The sequence below is a fragment of the Lepus europaeus genome, chromosome 1 (genome assembly GCF_033115175.1).
Source record: "Lepus europaeus isolate LE1 chromosome 1, mLepTim1.pri, whole genome shotgun sequence".
Lineage (NCBI taxonomy): Eukaryota > Metazoa > Chordata > Mammalia > Lagomorpha > Leporidae > Lepus > Lepus europaeus.
This window is the reverse complement of record NC_084827.1, coordinates 94329171-94345332: the sequence shown is the minus strand read 5'-3', so window position 1 is coordinate 94345332 and position 16162 is coordinate 94329171. Positions and strand designations below refer to the sequence as shown.

At 45.7% G+C, this 16162-nt stretch overlaps 1 protein-coding gene across 2 annotated transcripts in view; it reads left to right on the top strand.

Annotated features, from left to right (window-relative positions):
- The first annotated feature begins 751 nt into the window (after positions 1-751).
- Positions 752-16162, top strand: part of STAM2 (signal transducing adaptor molecule 2) — a 75138-nt gene continuing 59727 nt past the window's right edge. For both annotated transcript variants that reach the window (XM_062186742.1, XM_062186733.1), the window contains exon 1: positions 752-885. In XM_062186742.1, the coding sequence (XP_062042726.1) occupies positions 846-885 (40 nt within the window). In that variant the 5' untranslated portion in view covers positions 752-845. The remainder of the gene's footprint in view (positions 886-16162) is intronic.

The following is a 16162-nucleotide window of genomic DNA, read 5'->3' as shown; positions in this document are numbered from 1 at the left end:
CAGGCACTGCCCCTGTGGAAGTCGAGCGTGGCGGGTTTGCCTCATCCGACTTCGGATTCCCGGAGCGAGCAGCGCTTTTCAGGCGAGGAGGCGGCGGGAGGCCCTGCAGAGCCATCATCGCCGCCACCACCGCTTTCCACGGGCGGCTATGCTCGGGGGGCTCTGGGGCGCACCACCCTCGAGGTGGGCGAGCAGAGCTAAGCCAGGCCCTGGGCGGACTCGCAAAGCCACCTCGCCGCCAGCGGCTCCGTGTCCAGGGCTACCGCACTGTGACGCGAACGCAGCCACCGGCACTCAGCGGCCGCCGGCGACCAGACCTGCAGCCCGAAGAACTCCATCGGCGAAAAGAACCCGGCAGTCACGATCCGCGCCCCCGACTCCGCCCGCCCCACGAAAAACCCGGGCCCACCGCGCCCCCTGCCGCGCCGCCGGTCGCACTGCAGCTTCCGGACCTCCGGCGTTTCTGATCAGCAACTTCCGTTTCCGAAGGTCCCGGCTCCGTGGCTCGCCGAGGTCCTCGCCACGGAGAGGTGGCCGCGCCAAACGCCTGACCCTTGCGAAGGCCTGGGACCAGGACTGCTGCCTCCTCTAGGTGGGCGGCTGCGACAGGGGCGCTGAGAGGATGCCCGATGCCGGCGGGACGTCGTCCCAAAAGCGGAGCCGGGGGCGGAGCGCCCGCTGGCAGCCCGTCGGGCAGGCAGGCGTCAGGCCGGCCCGCGGGCGGAAGAGCGGGGCGGGCGTCCGGAGCGGAGTCGTCTAGGAAGCCGCGGTCGCGGGTCAGCCGGCGGGGAGGAGCTGCTGAGACCCAGCCAGACCGCAGGGACGTGGGCTCGGACGCCGGCGAGATGCCACTGTTCACCGCCAACCCCTTCGAGCAGGACGTGGGTGAGTGCTGCGCCGGGTCCGGGCCGGCTGTAGGTCCAGCTGGAGAGTGGGCGGCGGCGACTCTGACTGCAGACTGCGAAGGGGCGGTGCCGCCGCCTCGGCGTCGGAGTGTTTTGGGGGCGATCTCGGCGCGTCGCTGGGGTCTAGGGAGTTCCTCCTGCCTGTGTAGGTTGGCGATCCCGAAAGGGCGGTGCCCCCGTCGCCGGGAACGCGGCCGAGCTGGAGTTGGAGTCTGGACTGATTGCATACTTAGGGAGTTGTTGCGAACTGTCTGCCCCTCTTGGAGCCTGTTGATGAGCCCTCCTGCCTTGGAAGAGGCGGCGGCCGTGGATACCCTACTGTCTAGGGCAGCTCGGCGCTGGAGCGGCCGGCTGCCCCGTGTCGAATGGGGAGAGCTCCTGTACACGCGCGTGCAAGCGCCGATGGCACACATTCAGAATTCATGTATGGTTGTACAGGTGCCATCCTGCATTCAGAATTCATGTACGGTTGTACAGGTGCCGTCCCTTATCCTCGATTGCGCAGACGCGACACGTCCTGTCTTGGGAGATGAAAAGGAAAACTCTGGCATCTCAGAAAAGGCTAGAACACCTCGCACTTTCTGGTTGAAAACTTGTCTGGTAAAAGTAGACTGAGTTGTTCTGCCCCCTGCACTGTTCCAGAGCTTCCCCTTAGTGGCTCCTGAGCCCCTGCAGGATTTAGTGGATCCCAGTTTAGCATCACTTCGGTAAGAGAGTTACCAGTGTTCAGATGAAAAGTACTATTGTTCAGAGATGATCTCGGGGACAGTGCCATCAACCAAAGCTTCAGGCGCTTGCTTGTCAGCTCATGTGTGACTGGATTCAGCATCCAAAGGCAACTTAAGGATAAAAAGCTAATTCTAGCCAAGTGGATGGAATTAGAGAAAGTGGAATGAGAGACTAACAAGCTTATATTGGCCTTAAACCTGTATCATGCAAGAAAAATTTGACATGTTGCATTTTCATGTCTTAACAATTTTTAATGTGAAACAGTTAATAACAGAGCAGCTCATTATTTGACTTGAGATGTCTCCAGAAATGTTTCTTTACAGAGTGTTATCTTTTTCACCTACAGTCATGTGACACATGTTTTGTTCAATGAGGGACCACGTACGTGATGAGGGGCTCTTACAAGGTTGTGTGTCCTAGTGATGTCGTTGTCATCTTAGTTTGTGTAAGCACAGACTGTGGTGTTTGTACAGTGATGTGGTTGCCCAACGAAGCATTTCTGGGAAGTGGGCCCCATCACCAAGCATCACGTCACTGGTCTTCACTCAGCAGGTATTTCTCACTGGTTGATCGTCAGTGTCACACCTTTGTTCACTCTGGTATCTGCTGTGTATCAGGTATTGTGCTTAGTTCTGAGGATGCAACAAGTGAATACATGGGCTTCTTGCCTTCGGGCAATTCCCTCAGTCTAGTGGAGGACGTACACACGTAAGAAGACAGTTATAGTGTGTTCATCAGTTCTCTGTTGCTGTAACAGCATAATTTATCAAAGGAAGGGGTTTGTTTGGGTCGCCAGTTTTGGAGGCAGGGAACTTCACCCTCTGTTCAGCTGCTGACCAGAGCCTGTGAACAGGGCAAGAATGAGTGGGCACCTTCAGGAGAGAGGAAAAGGAGACCAAACTTCTGACCTATTCATTTGAGGAAAAAATGTTAATCCGTTCATGAGGGTGGAGCCCTGGGCCCAAAATGCCTCTTGAAGATGCCATTGCCACTCTCAGCACTGTTGCATGGGGAGCCACGGTCAGATCACAGCACGCAGTGTGTTGATATACACGAAATGCCTTCCCCTCTCTGTTTAAAACGCTCATCCTCCCTGAGGAGACAAGGCCCGCAGGTAGGAGCTCTTGCTAGAAAGGTGTTGAAACTCTGCTCTCCCACCCCCTCTGCTGACAGCACTTCTGCCAGCCAAAGCCCTGTCCCCAGTACCAATCAAAGTAACGAGGACAGGATTTTGAGATGAAGGAGAGAGAACATTTAATCTGTCCACAGATGATAGGGACTCCCACTGTGCTAGGGGTTTGGGGCTTACAAAGAGGCCACAAGGAAGAAGGTGCTGGCATGGCACAAAATCATGAAAGAGCTGCAGGGCTTTGGTGTCAGGTGCCCCAACCTGTCACTAGAGGTCTGACAGTGCATTCCCTCTCAGTTTCTGTGGTGCTCCTTTAGGTCCACCGGTGGTGAGCTGAGATCTAGCCTGGGAACCAGGCGCTGTGAGCCTGAGGACATGGGCGGGTGGAAAGCCAGCAGTGCAGCCCTGAAACATCAGCTTCTGCCTTAACGTTTGAGCAGTACAGGTCGTCCACTTCACGTGATTTTATACTGCACTTCTGCCACTCCTGTGTGCTGGTGTGTGTCATAACGATTATTTTATAGTCAAGAGCCTTTTACAGTGAAACTTGTTTGGTAGGTGCGCATTCTCACTGGGGGTCAAGCAGTCTTTGTGACACCATTGATGTGAAAAAGAAGTGCTTCTCTCAGTGCCTGAGAAAAACTGACAGGTCAGGATGTCAGGAAGGCACTGAGGAGTCAACGATGACAGGTGTTTCGTCAGGTGCATGCTGGCCAAAGGCTCAGAAGTAGGGAATTTTGGCAAGTTGCTGTCTTTTCTTAGAATTAGACCTACAAGCTCTGAAAGGTATACTAGGTATAGCAGCATTTGGGCTCTTGACACATTCTAAATTGGATTTCTTCCAATTTGGATTAATTTTTTGTTGAATAAAATTTCTTTGAAGCTCTTCTAATAGGAAGAGGGGAACAGAAAATATTCACTCCCCTACCTCCTGCCCTGGGGCCTGATTGTTAAAGGGGGTAATGGGGCGGCGCAGCTGGTTAAAGCCCTGGCCTGAAGCCATATGGGTGCTGGCTGCTTCTCTTCCGATCCAGCTCTCTACTATGGCCTGGGAAAGCAGTGGAAGATGACCCAAGTCCTTGGGCCCCTGCACCCGTGTGGGAGACCCGGAGGAAGCTCCTGGCTCCTGGCTCCTGGCTCCTGGCTCCTGGCTTCGGATCAGCGCAGCTCCAGCCATTGCGGCCATCTGGGGAGTGAACCAGCAGATGGAAGACCGACCTCTCTGTCTCTACCTCTTTCTGTAACTCTTTCAAATAAAAATAAAATTAAAAAAAAAATTTTTTTTTAAAGGAGGTAAGCACTGGTCTCCTGCAGCGGAGCCTGGTTGGGGCAGAGAATGTAAAGGAGTAAGTGAAGCGTGGGGGGCAGAGCAGCAGAAGGAAGGTTCAGTGGTCAGTATTAGAAGAGGAGATGTCATTTCCTTATGTTGTCCCAACTTTTCCAGTCTGACTGCACTGATTCCTGAGTCATGCCTCTGTTCTACATTGAACTCCAGTTCTTTGCATTTCTTTTTTCCCCCTTAATCAAGCCAGGCAAATCTTTCTTTCCAGAAACTGCTTGTGTTGTTTACCATTCATTTGTAAATGTTGGTCTTTTTGATAACCTTGATATCTCCTTTTTTTTTTTTTAAGATTTATTTATTTATTTGAAAGTCAGAGTTACACAGAGGGAGGAGAGGCAGAGAGAGAGGTCTTCTATGGGCTAGTTCATTCCCCAATTCGCTGCAAAGGCTGGAGCTGTGCTGATCCAAAGTCAGGAGCCAGGAGCTTCTTTCTGGGTCTCCTATGTGGGTGCAGGGGCCCAAAGACGTGGGCCATCTTCTACTGCTTTCCCACCCAGGCCATAGCCAAGAGCTGGATCGGAAGTGGAGCAGCCCAGGACTCAAGCTGGCACACATAAGAGATGTTGGCACTGCAGGCAGTGGCTTTTACCTGCTATGCCACAGCGCAGGCCCCGGTACTACCTTCTTGTATCTCAGGAAGCTGAGCTCAAATTGTACCTCTACAGAACTCTTCTGATACAGCAAATTGAAGTGTGAACCTTTTTTTTTTTTTTTTTTAAGATTTATTCGTCTACTTGATAAAGGCAGTTACAGTGTGAGAGAGAGATAGCCCTTCCATCTGCTGGTTCATTCCCCAAATGGCCACGCCAGCCTGGATTAGGCCAGACTAAAGCCAGGTGTCTGGCAATCCGTACTGGTCCCCCTACGTTGGTATCAGGGACCCAAGCATCTCGGCCATCTTCCGCTGCTTTTCCAGGCACAATTAGCAGGGAGCTCACTGTTGAAATCTTTACTCAGTATAGAGTTGATCTTCTGTATATAAACATAATTAAAAATGAATCTTAATGAAGAATGGGATGGGAGGAGGAGTAGGAGATAGGCTGGTGTGTGGGTGGGAGGGTGGGTATGGGGAGAAGAACCTCTATAATCCAAAAGTTGTACTTTTGAAATTTATATTTATTAAATAAAAGTTTTCTATTAAAAAAAAAAAAGTGGAGCAGCTGGGACTCATGTGGAGCTTGTATGAGATGCCAGTGGCTTAACCTGCTGCACCACAGTGCCAGCCCAAACTTTTGTCTGTGAGGATACTTTTATTAGTGAAATTTGAATGTGTGCATTCCTGTGTCTGGCTTTTGTTGTGCACATATAAGGTGCCCCAAGTGATAAAGTTTTATGTAAAAGTGAGAAAGCAAGCGTGCACGTGTGAGCATGGGTTCCCTTACGCAGAAAGATGCCTGTCGTGAGTGGGTAGTGGGCCCAGAAGGAGGAGGGGGTGGAGTGGGGAGACAGAGTTGTACCCTAGCACTCCTCCAGTCCTGGTTTCTGGAGGGGAGAGAGAGCACCTCCCAGCACCTTTTATGAGGTTGGAGAGGAGGAGGTTGTCTGTACAGACTTGAAGTCATCTGGGAGTTTTATGATACCTCCATAAAATTCCATGTGGGCCTTATATACATATTTACATGATGAATTTCCCCCTCAGGTCCCCTAGGAAAGGGAGTGTTCTGATTGATGAGTAGGATAGAATAACATGGGGTGGGGGCTTGTGGCTTGCAGGTGCTTCCAGATCCTAACTAGCAGGCTACCTATCTCATATCAGCCTTAGCCAATTTTTTTCTGTATTTTGCTTGTATGGTAACAAAAGTCCTAATAAGTACAGATGATTAATATTTTAAAGGTTTGTTTGTTTTATTTGAAAAGCAGAATGACAGGGTTAGGGGAGGGGATCTCTTGTCCATTGGTTCACTCCTGGAAAGGACCACAAAAGTCATTCTTGGGCAGGTTAAGCCTGCTGTCTTCTAGGCACACCAGCAGGATACTGGATCTGAAACTGAGCACTCCAATTTGGGATGTTTCATTGCAAGTGGTGGCCTAACTTGCTGCATCACAATACCATCCCCCAGAAAAACATTTATTCAGTAAGCTGTAATAAATCTTGGTATGAGCAGCAATAGGCTGTAGGCTTTGAGCTATAGATAATTACAAAATTAATTAATTAATTAATTAATTTTTTGACAGAGTGGATAGTGAGAGAGAGAGAGAGAGAGAGAGAGGTCTTCCTTTTTGCCATTGGTTCACCCTCCAGTGGCTGCTGCGGCCGGTGCATCTCGCTGATCAGGAGCCAGGTGCTTCTCCTGGTCTCCCATGCGGGTGCAGGGCCCAAGGACTTGGGCCATCCTCCACTGCCTTCCCGGGCCATAGCAGAGAGCTGGCCTGGAAGAGGGGCAACCGGGATAGAATCCGGCGCCCCAACCGGGCCTAGAACCCGGTGTGCCGGCGCCGCAAGGCGGAAGATTAGCCTGTTAAGCCATGGCGCCGGCCATTACTTCGCTTTTTATTCTCTTCATTACTTTTTCTTATGATTTCTCTACTAATCTTTTGCTAATTATGTGAATTACAAATCTATTCTAGCTTGTTGCTTCTCTTTGTTTCTGTTGTATTTTGTTATGAACAAAATCCAAGTTTTAATTAAATGATGTTTATCATTCCCCTTGACTTTATTTTTCCTGTTTAAGAAAGCCTTCCCAGGGTGGGCATTTGGCACAGTATTTTAGATGCCACTTGGGACCGGTGCATCTCATATCAGAATGCCTGGTTTTGAGTTCCAGGTCTGTTTCCAGTTCTAGCTTCCTGCTAACGTATACCCTGGGAGGCAGTGGTAATAGCTCAAGTACTTCCGTCCCTGCCACCCACGTAGGAGTGATTGAGGTCCTGGGTTTGGCCTAGTCCATCCCTGGCTGTTAAGGGTATTTGGAGAGTGAGTCAGTGAATGAAGATTTCTTTCTGTCTCTGCTTTCAAATAATTTTTTAAAAAGCCTGTTCTACCCTGAGTTTATAAGGATCTTGCCATATTTTCTTTTGAAAGTTTTATTAAAGTTTAGGTTTTCATATTTAGGTCTTTAATTCAACAGGAGTTGATCTTAGTATAGGGTCTGGGTGGAATTTAATTGGATAGTTAACAATATGTAGCAACCTGTTGTTTAATCACCATTTATGGAATTGTCTATTCTTTGCTTGTGTTTTGCAGCGTTTTCTCTGTGCAGTCTGCTTCCTTGTTAGAAACTTGTGTTTGTACTTTTCATTCTACACTGTTCTTTCTTTTTAATGAGTTATTTATTTGAACAAGTAGAAGTCTTCCATCTGCTGGTTCATTCTCAAAAGGCCTCAATGGCCAGGGCTGGGTGAGGCTGGAGCTGGGAGCTTCTTCCAGGTCTCCAATGTCGGAATAGGGGCCCAAGTGCTTGGGCCCTACTATGCTGCTTTCCAGGCACATTAGCAAGGAGCTGGATCGGAAGCACCACAACGCTGGCCCCTCTACACTGTTCTTTAATCCTGTACCAGTATCACATTCTGATGTTAGTGGCTTTATAGGTGCTAGTGCAAATCCCTGTGTGTAGTTTTTTCTTTTTGATAGCTATTTTTGGACTTTGTTCTTTTTTTAAAAAAATTCATTTATTTATTTGAAAGTCAGAGTTACACACAGAGAGGAGAGGCAGAGAGAGAGAGAGAGAGAGAGAGAGAAGTCTTCCATCTGCTGGTTCACTCCTCAGATGGCTGCAACGGCTAGAGCTGCACCCATCCGGAGCCAGGAGCTTCTTCCAGGTCTCCCATGTGGGTGCAAGGGCCAAGGACTTTGGCCATCTTCCACTGCTTTCCCAGGCTGTAGCCGAGAGCTGGATCGGAAGTGGAGCAGCTGGGACTCGAACCAGCACCCATATGGGATGCCGGGGGTGGGGGGAGGGGGAGAAAGAAAAAGAAAGAATCTTCCATCTGCTTGTTCACTACCCAGAACCTCTGCAACAGCCCACGCTGGATCAGGCTGAAGCCAGGAACCAGGAGCCCTGAACTCAGAGTCTCCCACGTGGGCAACAGGAGCCCAAGCACCTGAGCCAATTCTGCTGCCTCCTAGGATGCATTAAGCAAAGCAGCCATGACTTGAACTGGCATCTCAGTGTGGGATGTTGGCATCCCAAGTGGCAGTTTAACCTGCTCTACTACAATGTGTTCCCCACAAGAGACATCTTAATCATTAGGCCAAGCATCTTCCCTTAGTATAATATATATAATGAATATATAGAATGAAAAATAAATTCTTCAGTGAAAATTTTATTATATTTGAAAACTTGGCAAACATTTTCTTGGCCAGTAAATATTCCCATATGAAGAAATTGTTTTTAATTTTCATTTATATGTGAGAATTATAGTGATTTAGAATTTTACTTCAAATCATTTGAACAAAAAGGGAATTTTTGTTGTTTGGAACTTCTTTTGCTCTAATATGTTATGAAATGAATGAGCTTAACATTTGCTTCTAACTGTTGGTGGGAATGCAAACTAGTTAAGCCACTATGGGAGTCAGTCTGGAGATTCCTCAGAAACCTGAATATAACCCTACCATACAACCCAGCCATCCCACTCCTTGGAATTTACCCAAAGGAAATTAAATTGGCAAACAAAAAAGCCATCTGCACATTAATGTTTATTGCAGCTCAATTCACAATAGCTAAGACCTGGAACCAACCCAAATGCCCATCAACAGTAGACTGGATAAAGAAATTATGGGACATGTACTCCATAGAATACTATACAGCATTAAGAAACAATGAAACCTGGTCATTTGCAACAAGATGGAGGAATCTGGAAAACATTATGCTGAGTGAATTAAGCCAGTCCTAAAGAGACAAATATCATTTGTTCTCCCTGATCGGCGACAACTAACTGAGCACCAAAGGGGAAACCTGTTGAAGTGAAATGGACACTATAAGAAACAATGACCTGATCAGCTCTTGTCCTGACTCTTGATGTACAATGTAATACTTTATCCTTTTTAGTATTTGTTGTTGTTGTTGTTGTAGTTGTTGTTGTTCTAGTACTAGTGGTTGAACTCTGAAATTAACACACAATTATTCTTAGGTGTTTAAATTTTAACTGAAAAGTGGCCGGCGCCGTGGCTCAGTAGGCTAATCCTCCGGCTTGCGGCGCCGGCACACCGGGTTCTAGTCCCAGTCGGGGCACCGATCCTGTCCCGGTTGCCCCTCTTCCAGGCCAGCTCTCTGCTGTGGCCAGGGAGTGCAGTGGAGGATGGCCCAAGTGCTTGGGCCCTGCACCCCATGGGAGACAAGGATAAGCACCTGGCTCCTGCCATCAGAACAGCACGGTGCGCCGGCCGTAGCACGTCTACCGTGGCGGCCATTGGAGGGTGAACCAACGACAAAAAGGAAGACCTTTCTCTCTGTCTCCCTCTACTGTCCACTCTGCCTGTCAAAAAAAAAATAAATAAATAAATAAAATAAATTTTAACTGAAAAGTGATCCCTGTTAAATATAAGAGTGGGAATAAGAGAGGGAGGAGTTGTACAATTTGGGACATGCTCAATTGGACTTGCCCCAAATGGTGGAGTTAGAAATGTGCCAGGGGATTCCAATACAATCCCATCAAGGTGGCATGTACCAATGCCATCTCACTAGTCCAAGTGATCAATTTCAGTTCACAATTGATGACTCTGGTAGGTCTAAGAGTCAAAGGGATCACACAAACAAGACTAGTGTCTGCTAATACTAACTGATAGAATCAAAAAGGGAGAGAACAATCCAACATGGGAAGCGGGATACACAGCAGACTCATAGAATGGCAGACGTCCTAAACAGCACTCTGGCCTCAGAATCAGCCCTTAAGGCATTCAGATCTGGCTGAAGAGCCCATGAGAGTATTGTAGGCATGGAAAGCCAAGACACCATAGAAAAGAAAAAAAAAAGAAGACCTACATGAAAGATCTCTGCAAGTGAGATCCCAGTGGAAAGAACAGGGCCATCAAAGAAGGAGGTACCTTTCTCTGAAGGGAGGGGAGAACTTCCACTTTGACTATGACCCTGTCGGAATAAGATTGAAGTTAGCGAACTCAAAAGGCTTCCATAGCCTTGGCAACTCATGACTAGAGCCTAGGGAGATTACTGATGCCATAAACAAGAGTGTCAAATTGTTAAGTCAACAACAGGAGTCACTGTGTACTTCTCATGTGGGGTCTGTCCTTAATGTGTTGTCCAATGTGAAGTAATGCTATAACTAGTACTGAAACAGTATTTTTACACTTTGTGTTTCTGTGTGGGTGCAAACTGATGAAATCTTTACTAAGTATATGCAGATTCGATCTTCTGTATATAAAGATAATTGGAAATGAAAAAAAAAAAGCCTGGTGTTAAATTGGAAATGGGATAGAAAATTAATTAATTTTTAAAAAATATCATGTAGGATCTCTGTCTTTAATGTGCTGTACACTGTGATTTAATGCTATAACTAGTATTCCAACAGTATTTTTTCACTTTGTGGTGCTATATGGGTGCAAACTGTTGAAATCTTTACTTAATATATACTGAACTGATCTTCTGTATATAAAGAGAATTGAAAATGAATCTTGATGTGAATGGAAGGGGAGAGGGAGCGGGAAAGGGGAGGGTTGCGGGTGGGAGGGAAGTTACGGGGGGGGGGGGAAGCCATTGTAATCCATAAGCTGTACTTTGGAAACTTATATTCATTAAATAAAAGTTTTTAATAAAAAAAATCTGCTTAAAGAAATCTATCATGTGCAGTGTTGTGGTTTTCCTAGTGCTACTAAGTATTTGGGGTAGATGGGGAATGGGGAAGAACTTTTTTTCCTTTCAAACATTGTCCTACAAGACCTTCTTATTTTGCCTCATGATGAATTGCCTAATTGCACCTAAGAAGGTCAGTATGGCAAATGCCAGAGAATGGTCCATTACCCCCTGAATATGAATTGAATATGAATATTTATATTCAAAGGGGCTACCTATTTATTTTAGCTCACAATACTTTAATTTTGTGTCAGAAATTGTCAGTATATGGTGGAATAGTTTTAGAAATTTTAGCCATTGTAGTGGGTATCTCATTGTGACTAATGTACTTTTATATAAATGACTCTCGGTGTTGCTCACTTTTAAATATATTTGCTAAATGCAGGTCCTATTTTTTGAAGTACTTAAATCTTTTTCTCTCTTTGCTTCATTGTCACAACTCCTCTTTTAAGCATGAAAGTCATTTTAATGTGCATTTTACAGATCAGAAAGTTGGAGTCAGAGCTGAGGTGAACTATCCAGAGCCCTTAGGCCAGGTAGTAAGGTTTTTTGTTTTGTTTTGTTTTGTTTTGTTTTAAAGATTTATTTGAAAGTCAGAGTTACACACAGAGAGGAGAGGCAGAGAGAGAGAGAGAGAGAGAAAGGTCTTCCATCCAATGGTTCACTCCCCAGTTGGCTGCAATGGCCAGAGCTGTGCTGATCTGAAGCCAGGAACCAGGAGCTTCTTCCGGGTCTCCTATGCGGGTGCAGGGGCCCAAGTCCTTGGGCCATTTTCTACTGCTTTCCCAGGCCATAGCCGAGAGCTGGATGGGAAGTGGAGCAGCCGGGTCTTGAACCAGTGCCCATATGGGATGCTGGCACTTCAGGCCAGGTGTTAATGCACTGTGCCACAGCGCCAGCCCCAGGTAGTAAGTTTTATGCAGAGAAGGCAGATCTTCAGTGTTGAATTCATGATGTGCATCCCACCCATAAAGCTGCAGAGTACTCCTCAGGCGAATCCAGAGAGTAACTAGTGGTTCCACAGTTTACTGAATGCATTAATCACCTGGCCAGCCTGGATTGCTTTGGTTCTCCCTGTGTGACCCTTTGACATGTTGGTGGCTACTTCGGAGATTGATTTTCTCTCCAGCTGTCAGTTGTACATGATGCTTCTTGATTGGCTGTCACAACAGAAAATGTTCTTGTAACATTTATGTTTCTACCCTGTTGCCTAATGTAAGAATGGATGTAGAAATGAGCATACTCATTTTATGGAATTGGGAGAGGGGGCATTTTGAAAATATCAACCAAGAAAGTGAATTTGCAGGAATATAAAGGCTGGCATTATACATTTTACCTTTTAAGTGGGTGGTTTAAGATAGTAAGAGGCTAGGGGCTGGTGTGCTGCTCCACTACTGATCCAGCTCCCTACTAATGGCTTGGGAAAGGCAGCAGAAAACGGCCCAAGTGTTTGGGCCCCTGAACCCACATGGGAGACCCAGGTGAAGCTCCCGGCTCCCAGCTTTGTCCTGGTACAGCCCCGGTGGATTTGGCCACCTAGGAGGTGAACCAGTGTATGGAAGATCTCTCTCTTTCTCTCTCTGTAACTCCGATTTTCAAATTAATGAATAAGTCTTTTAAAAATAATATTAAGAGGCATTAAAAGGAGATTTTGATGTGTTTTGTTTTTTCTCTACCTTTTTGCCCTGTGTGCCTGACTTTCTCAGTTTCTCTAAAATGTTGGTGCTGATACGAGACATGAACAAAAGTGGCAATCACTTCTTCTGTATTCTGCCAGAGCAAGAAACTCTTAAGTGTATTTTACTATAGGATTTAAGAAGTGGAATCAGTCATGGCATTCTGCCCAGTCCCTTGTTTATAAATGAGTCTAGAACTTGAATTTGTCTATTTAGTGTGTTTAAGATATTCATACATAGGAAACTGAAAAGTAAGTTGTTAGGAAGTGTTGACTTGGCAATTTTGAAAAAAAAAAAAAAAGTTGCACTCAGCAGCAATTTAATGTGGTTTAAACTTGGAGCATATAACCTGAGGCAGATGCTTAGACTGAAATCTCTTTTACTGTTTGCTAGCTCTATTACCTTGTGCTAATGACTTTTCTATATCTCAGTTTTCCTGTCTTTAAAATGGGGTGCCTTGGGGCTGGTGTTGTGGTGTAGTGGGTAAAGCTGCTACCTGTGGTGCTGGCGTCCCACATGGGCACCAGTTCCAGTCCCAGGTGCTTCACTTCCTATCCAGCTCCCTGCTAATGGCCTAGGAAAAGCAGCAGAAGGTGTCCCGAGTGCTTGGGCCCCTGTACCCACATGGAAGACCCTGAGGAAGTTCCTGGCTCCTGGCTTCAGCATGGCCCATCCCTGGCCATAGCAGCCATCTGGAGAGAGAACCAGTGGGTGGAAAATATCTCTCTGTATACCTCTCTCTAACTCTGACTTTCAAATAAATAAATAAATCTTTTTTTAAAAATGGGGAGCTTTCATTTGTTTGAGGAGTAATTTAGGATATGTAAAATGCTTAGATAATATTACTTAATTGCTATTAATGTTTATTTATTTATTTTTGTAAGAGAGAAATCTTCTGTCTGCTGGTTTACTCCCCAAATGCTCACAACAACTAGGGTTGGGCCAGGGCAAAGCCAGGAGCCTGGAACTCAACCCTGGTTTTCCATGTGGGTGGCAGGGATCCAAATCCTTGAACCATCAACCTGCTGCTTTCAAGAGTACATATTAGCAGGAAGCTGGATTGAAAGTGGAGCTGGAACTGAATCCAGGCGCCCCAGTGTAGAACGCAGATATCCCAGGTGGCATCTTAACTGTTGAGCCAAATGCCTACCTTTCTGTAGTTTCTAATTAAATTATCTATTATTCAGTACTCAGAGGTATGTGGAGGTTTTAATTTGAGAACAAATGTACAGTGTACTTTTTCTTTTAAAGTAAGATTTTTTTTAAAAAAAGATTCATTTATTTATTTGAAAGAGAGAGACACACAGAGATCTTTCATCTGCTGGTTCACTCCCCAGATGGTCACTGTGGCCAGAGCTGGGCCAGTTTGAAACCAAGAGCTTCATCCAGGTCTCTCACATGGTTGACAGGGGCCCAAGCTCTTGGGCTATCTTCTGCAGCTTTTTCCAGCCCATTAGCAGGGAGCTGTATCAGAAGTGAAGCAGCTGGGACACGAACTGGCACTGATAGGGGATGCCAATGTTGCAGGCAGTGGCTTCACTTACTATCAACAACACTGACCCCTCTTTCAGGAAAAAAAAAAAAAAAGATTTAATTAATTATTTGAAAGAGTTACACAGAGAGAGAAGGTGAGTCAGAGAGAGAGAGAGAGAGAGAGAGAGAGAGAGAAGTCTTCCATCCGCTGGTTCACTCCCCAATTGGCTGCAGTGGCTGGAGCTGCACCAATCCAAAGCCAGGAGCCAGGAGCTTCTTCCGGTTCTCCCATGCGGGTGCAGGGGCCCAAGGACTTGGGCCATCCTTCGCTGCTTTACCTGGCCATAGCAGAGAGCCGGATCAGAAGTGGAGCAGCTACGTAGTTAGAGACAGAAAGAGAGAAGTCTTCGATCCACTGATTCATTCCCCAAATGGCTGCAACCACCGGGGCTGGGCAGGAGCCAGGAACTTCTTCCAGGTCTCCCACATGGGTACAGGGGCCCCAAGGACTTCATCCATCCTTCACTGCTTTCCCAGATGCATTAGCAAGTAGCTGGATTGGAAATGGATCAGCTGGGACACAAACCAGCGGCCGTATGGGATGCCAGCGCTGCAAGCTGGGGCTTTAACCCACTGTGCCACAGCACCAGCTCCATATTTCTGTCTTTAGTGAAAGCAGTCGTCTGTGGTTTCCTGCCAATACCAAAATGAATTTTGCTTATTTACATTCTCTAATTTGCTTCTGTTTTGAAAATGTTTTTTCATTTTCCTGGTTTTATGTTACACATTTAAGGTATAAATTAAGTATTTTTTTCTTCAAACGTATAAAAAGTGAAGTTTTCCTCTAAGATTGTTACAATCTGCATATGTCTACCAAAATTCCTGTACTAGAAACATAATCCCAAGACAACAGTATTGGAAGGTGGAGACTCTGAGATGTGTTTAGGTCCTGAGGGATTCACTCTGTTGAATGGATTAATGCTCTTATAAAAAGGGCTTACAGAAGTCCATTCATCCTTGTAGTCTGCCTTCTGCTATGTGAGGATACAGCAAGAAGTCCCTTACCACAGGCTGCATTTGGATCTTGGACTTCCCAGCCTCTAGAACTGTGAGAAGTAAATTTTTGTCCTTTATAAATTACTAGTCTTATGTATGCTGTGATAGCACCTCCAAACGGACTAAGACAAAAATCTAACCATTGTTTTAGTCATGTCAAGGGACACTGATAGGTAGTATCTTCATCACCATAAATTGTTGTGTTGTTTTCTATTCCCACATGGTTGAGTATTACAGGTATTCTAGTAAATACACTCTGTATTCAGAGAATATGTTGTATATATTGTCCTAATTATTTCTGTTTTAACAGTTCCATGCACACTTGAAGAAAGATTTATACTGTGCCTTAATATACAGGCAGTCTTGTTAACACCATTCCAATATATATGAATTTGATGACCATGGTTTAATTCAATAGCATGAATCCCCTAACAACAAACCTTGTGATAACCTTGGACATAAAATTCAGCTGAACTGCCTGAATTTCTGCTTTTTTTAATTTTATTTTTTAAAGATTTGTTCATTCTTTGCTGAGCGTTTAGCATCTGTCCAGTTATTGTCACTATTTTGTGCTTTAAGTACTTTGAAGTTCTGCTTTAAAGTTGCTTTGCTGACTTTAACATTTGGGTTATGTTAATATCTGTTAACACTGACGACTTTTATCTTGCTCGTGGGATTTTCTTGAATGTTTAGTAATATTTTTGGTGGTCATTGTGATTATTCTTTGTAGGGAGGCTAGATTACATTGTTTTTCTATAAAGGGTGTTGAGTTTTGTTCTGCCAGAGAATGGTACTGGGGAAGAGCGTTCAGATTTTGTCAGGCTTGGATTTATTCTATATTGAATAGGCCTATTTCAATTTAGAATTAAATTCTAGAGGGCTTTTTCACATAACATATGCCCTTTTTTGCATTTCAACTGAGTATATGAAGTGTTCTCTTCACTGTGGTTGGCTGGTGTATTAGTCTGCTCAGGCTTCTGGAACAAACTATGCTGGGTAGATTACATAGTAGATTACATTTTCTCATAGTTCTGGGAAATGGAGGTCCAAGGTCAAGGAACTAGTCTCCCCTTGCATTGCACTCACCTTCTTCAAATGACCTCACC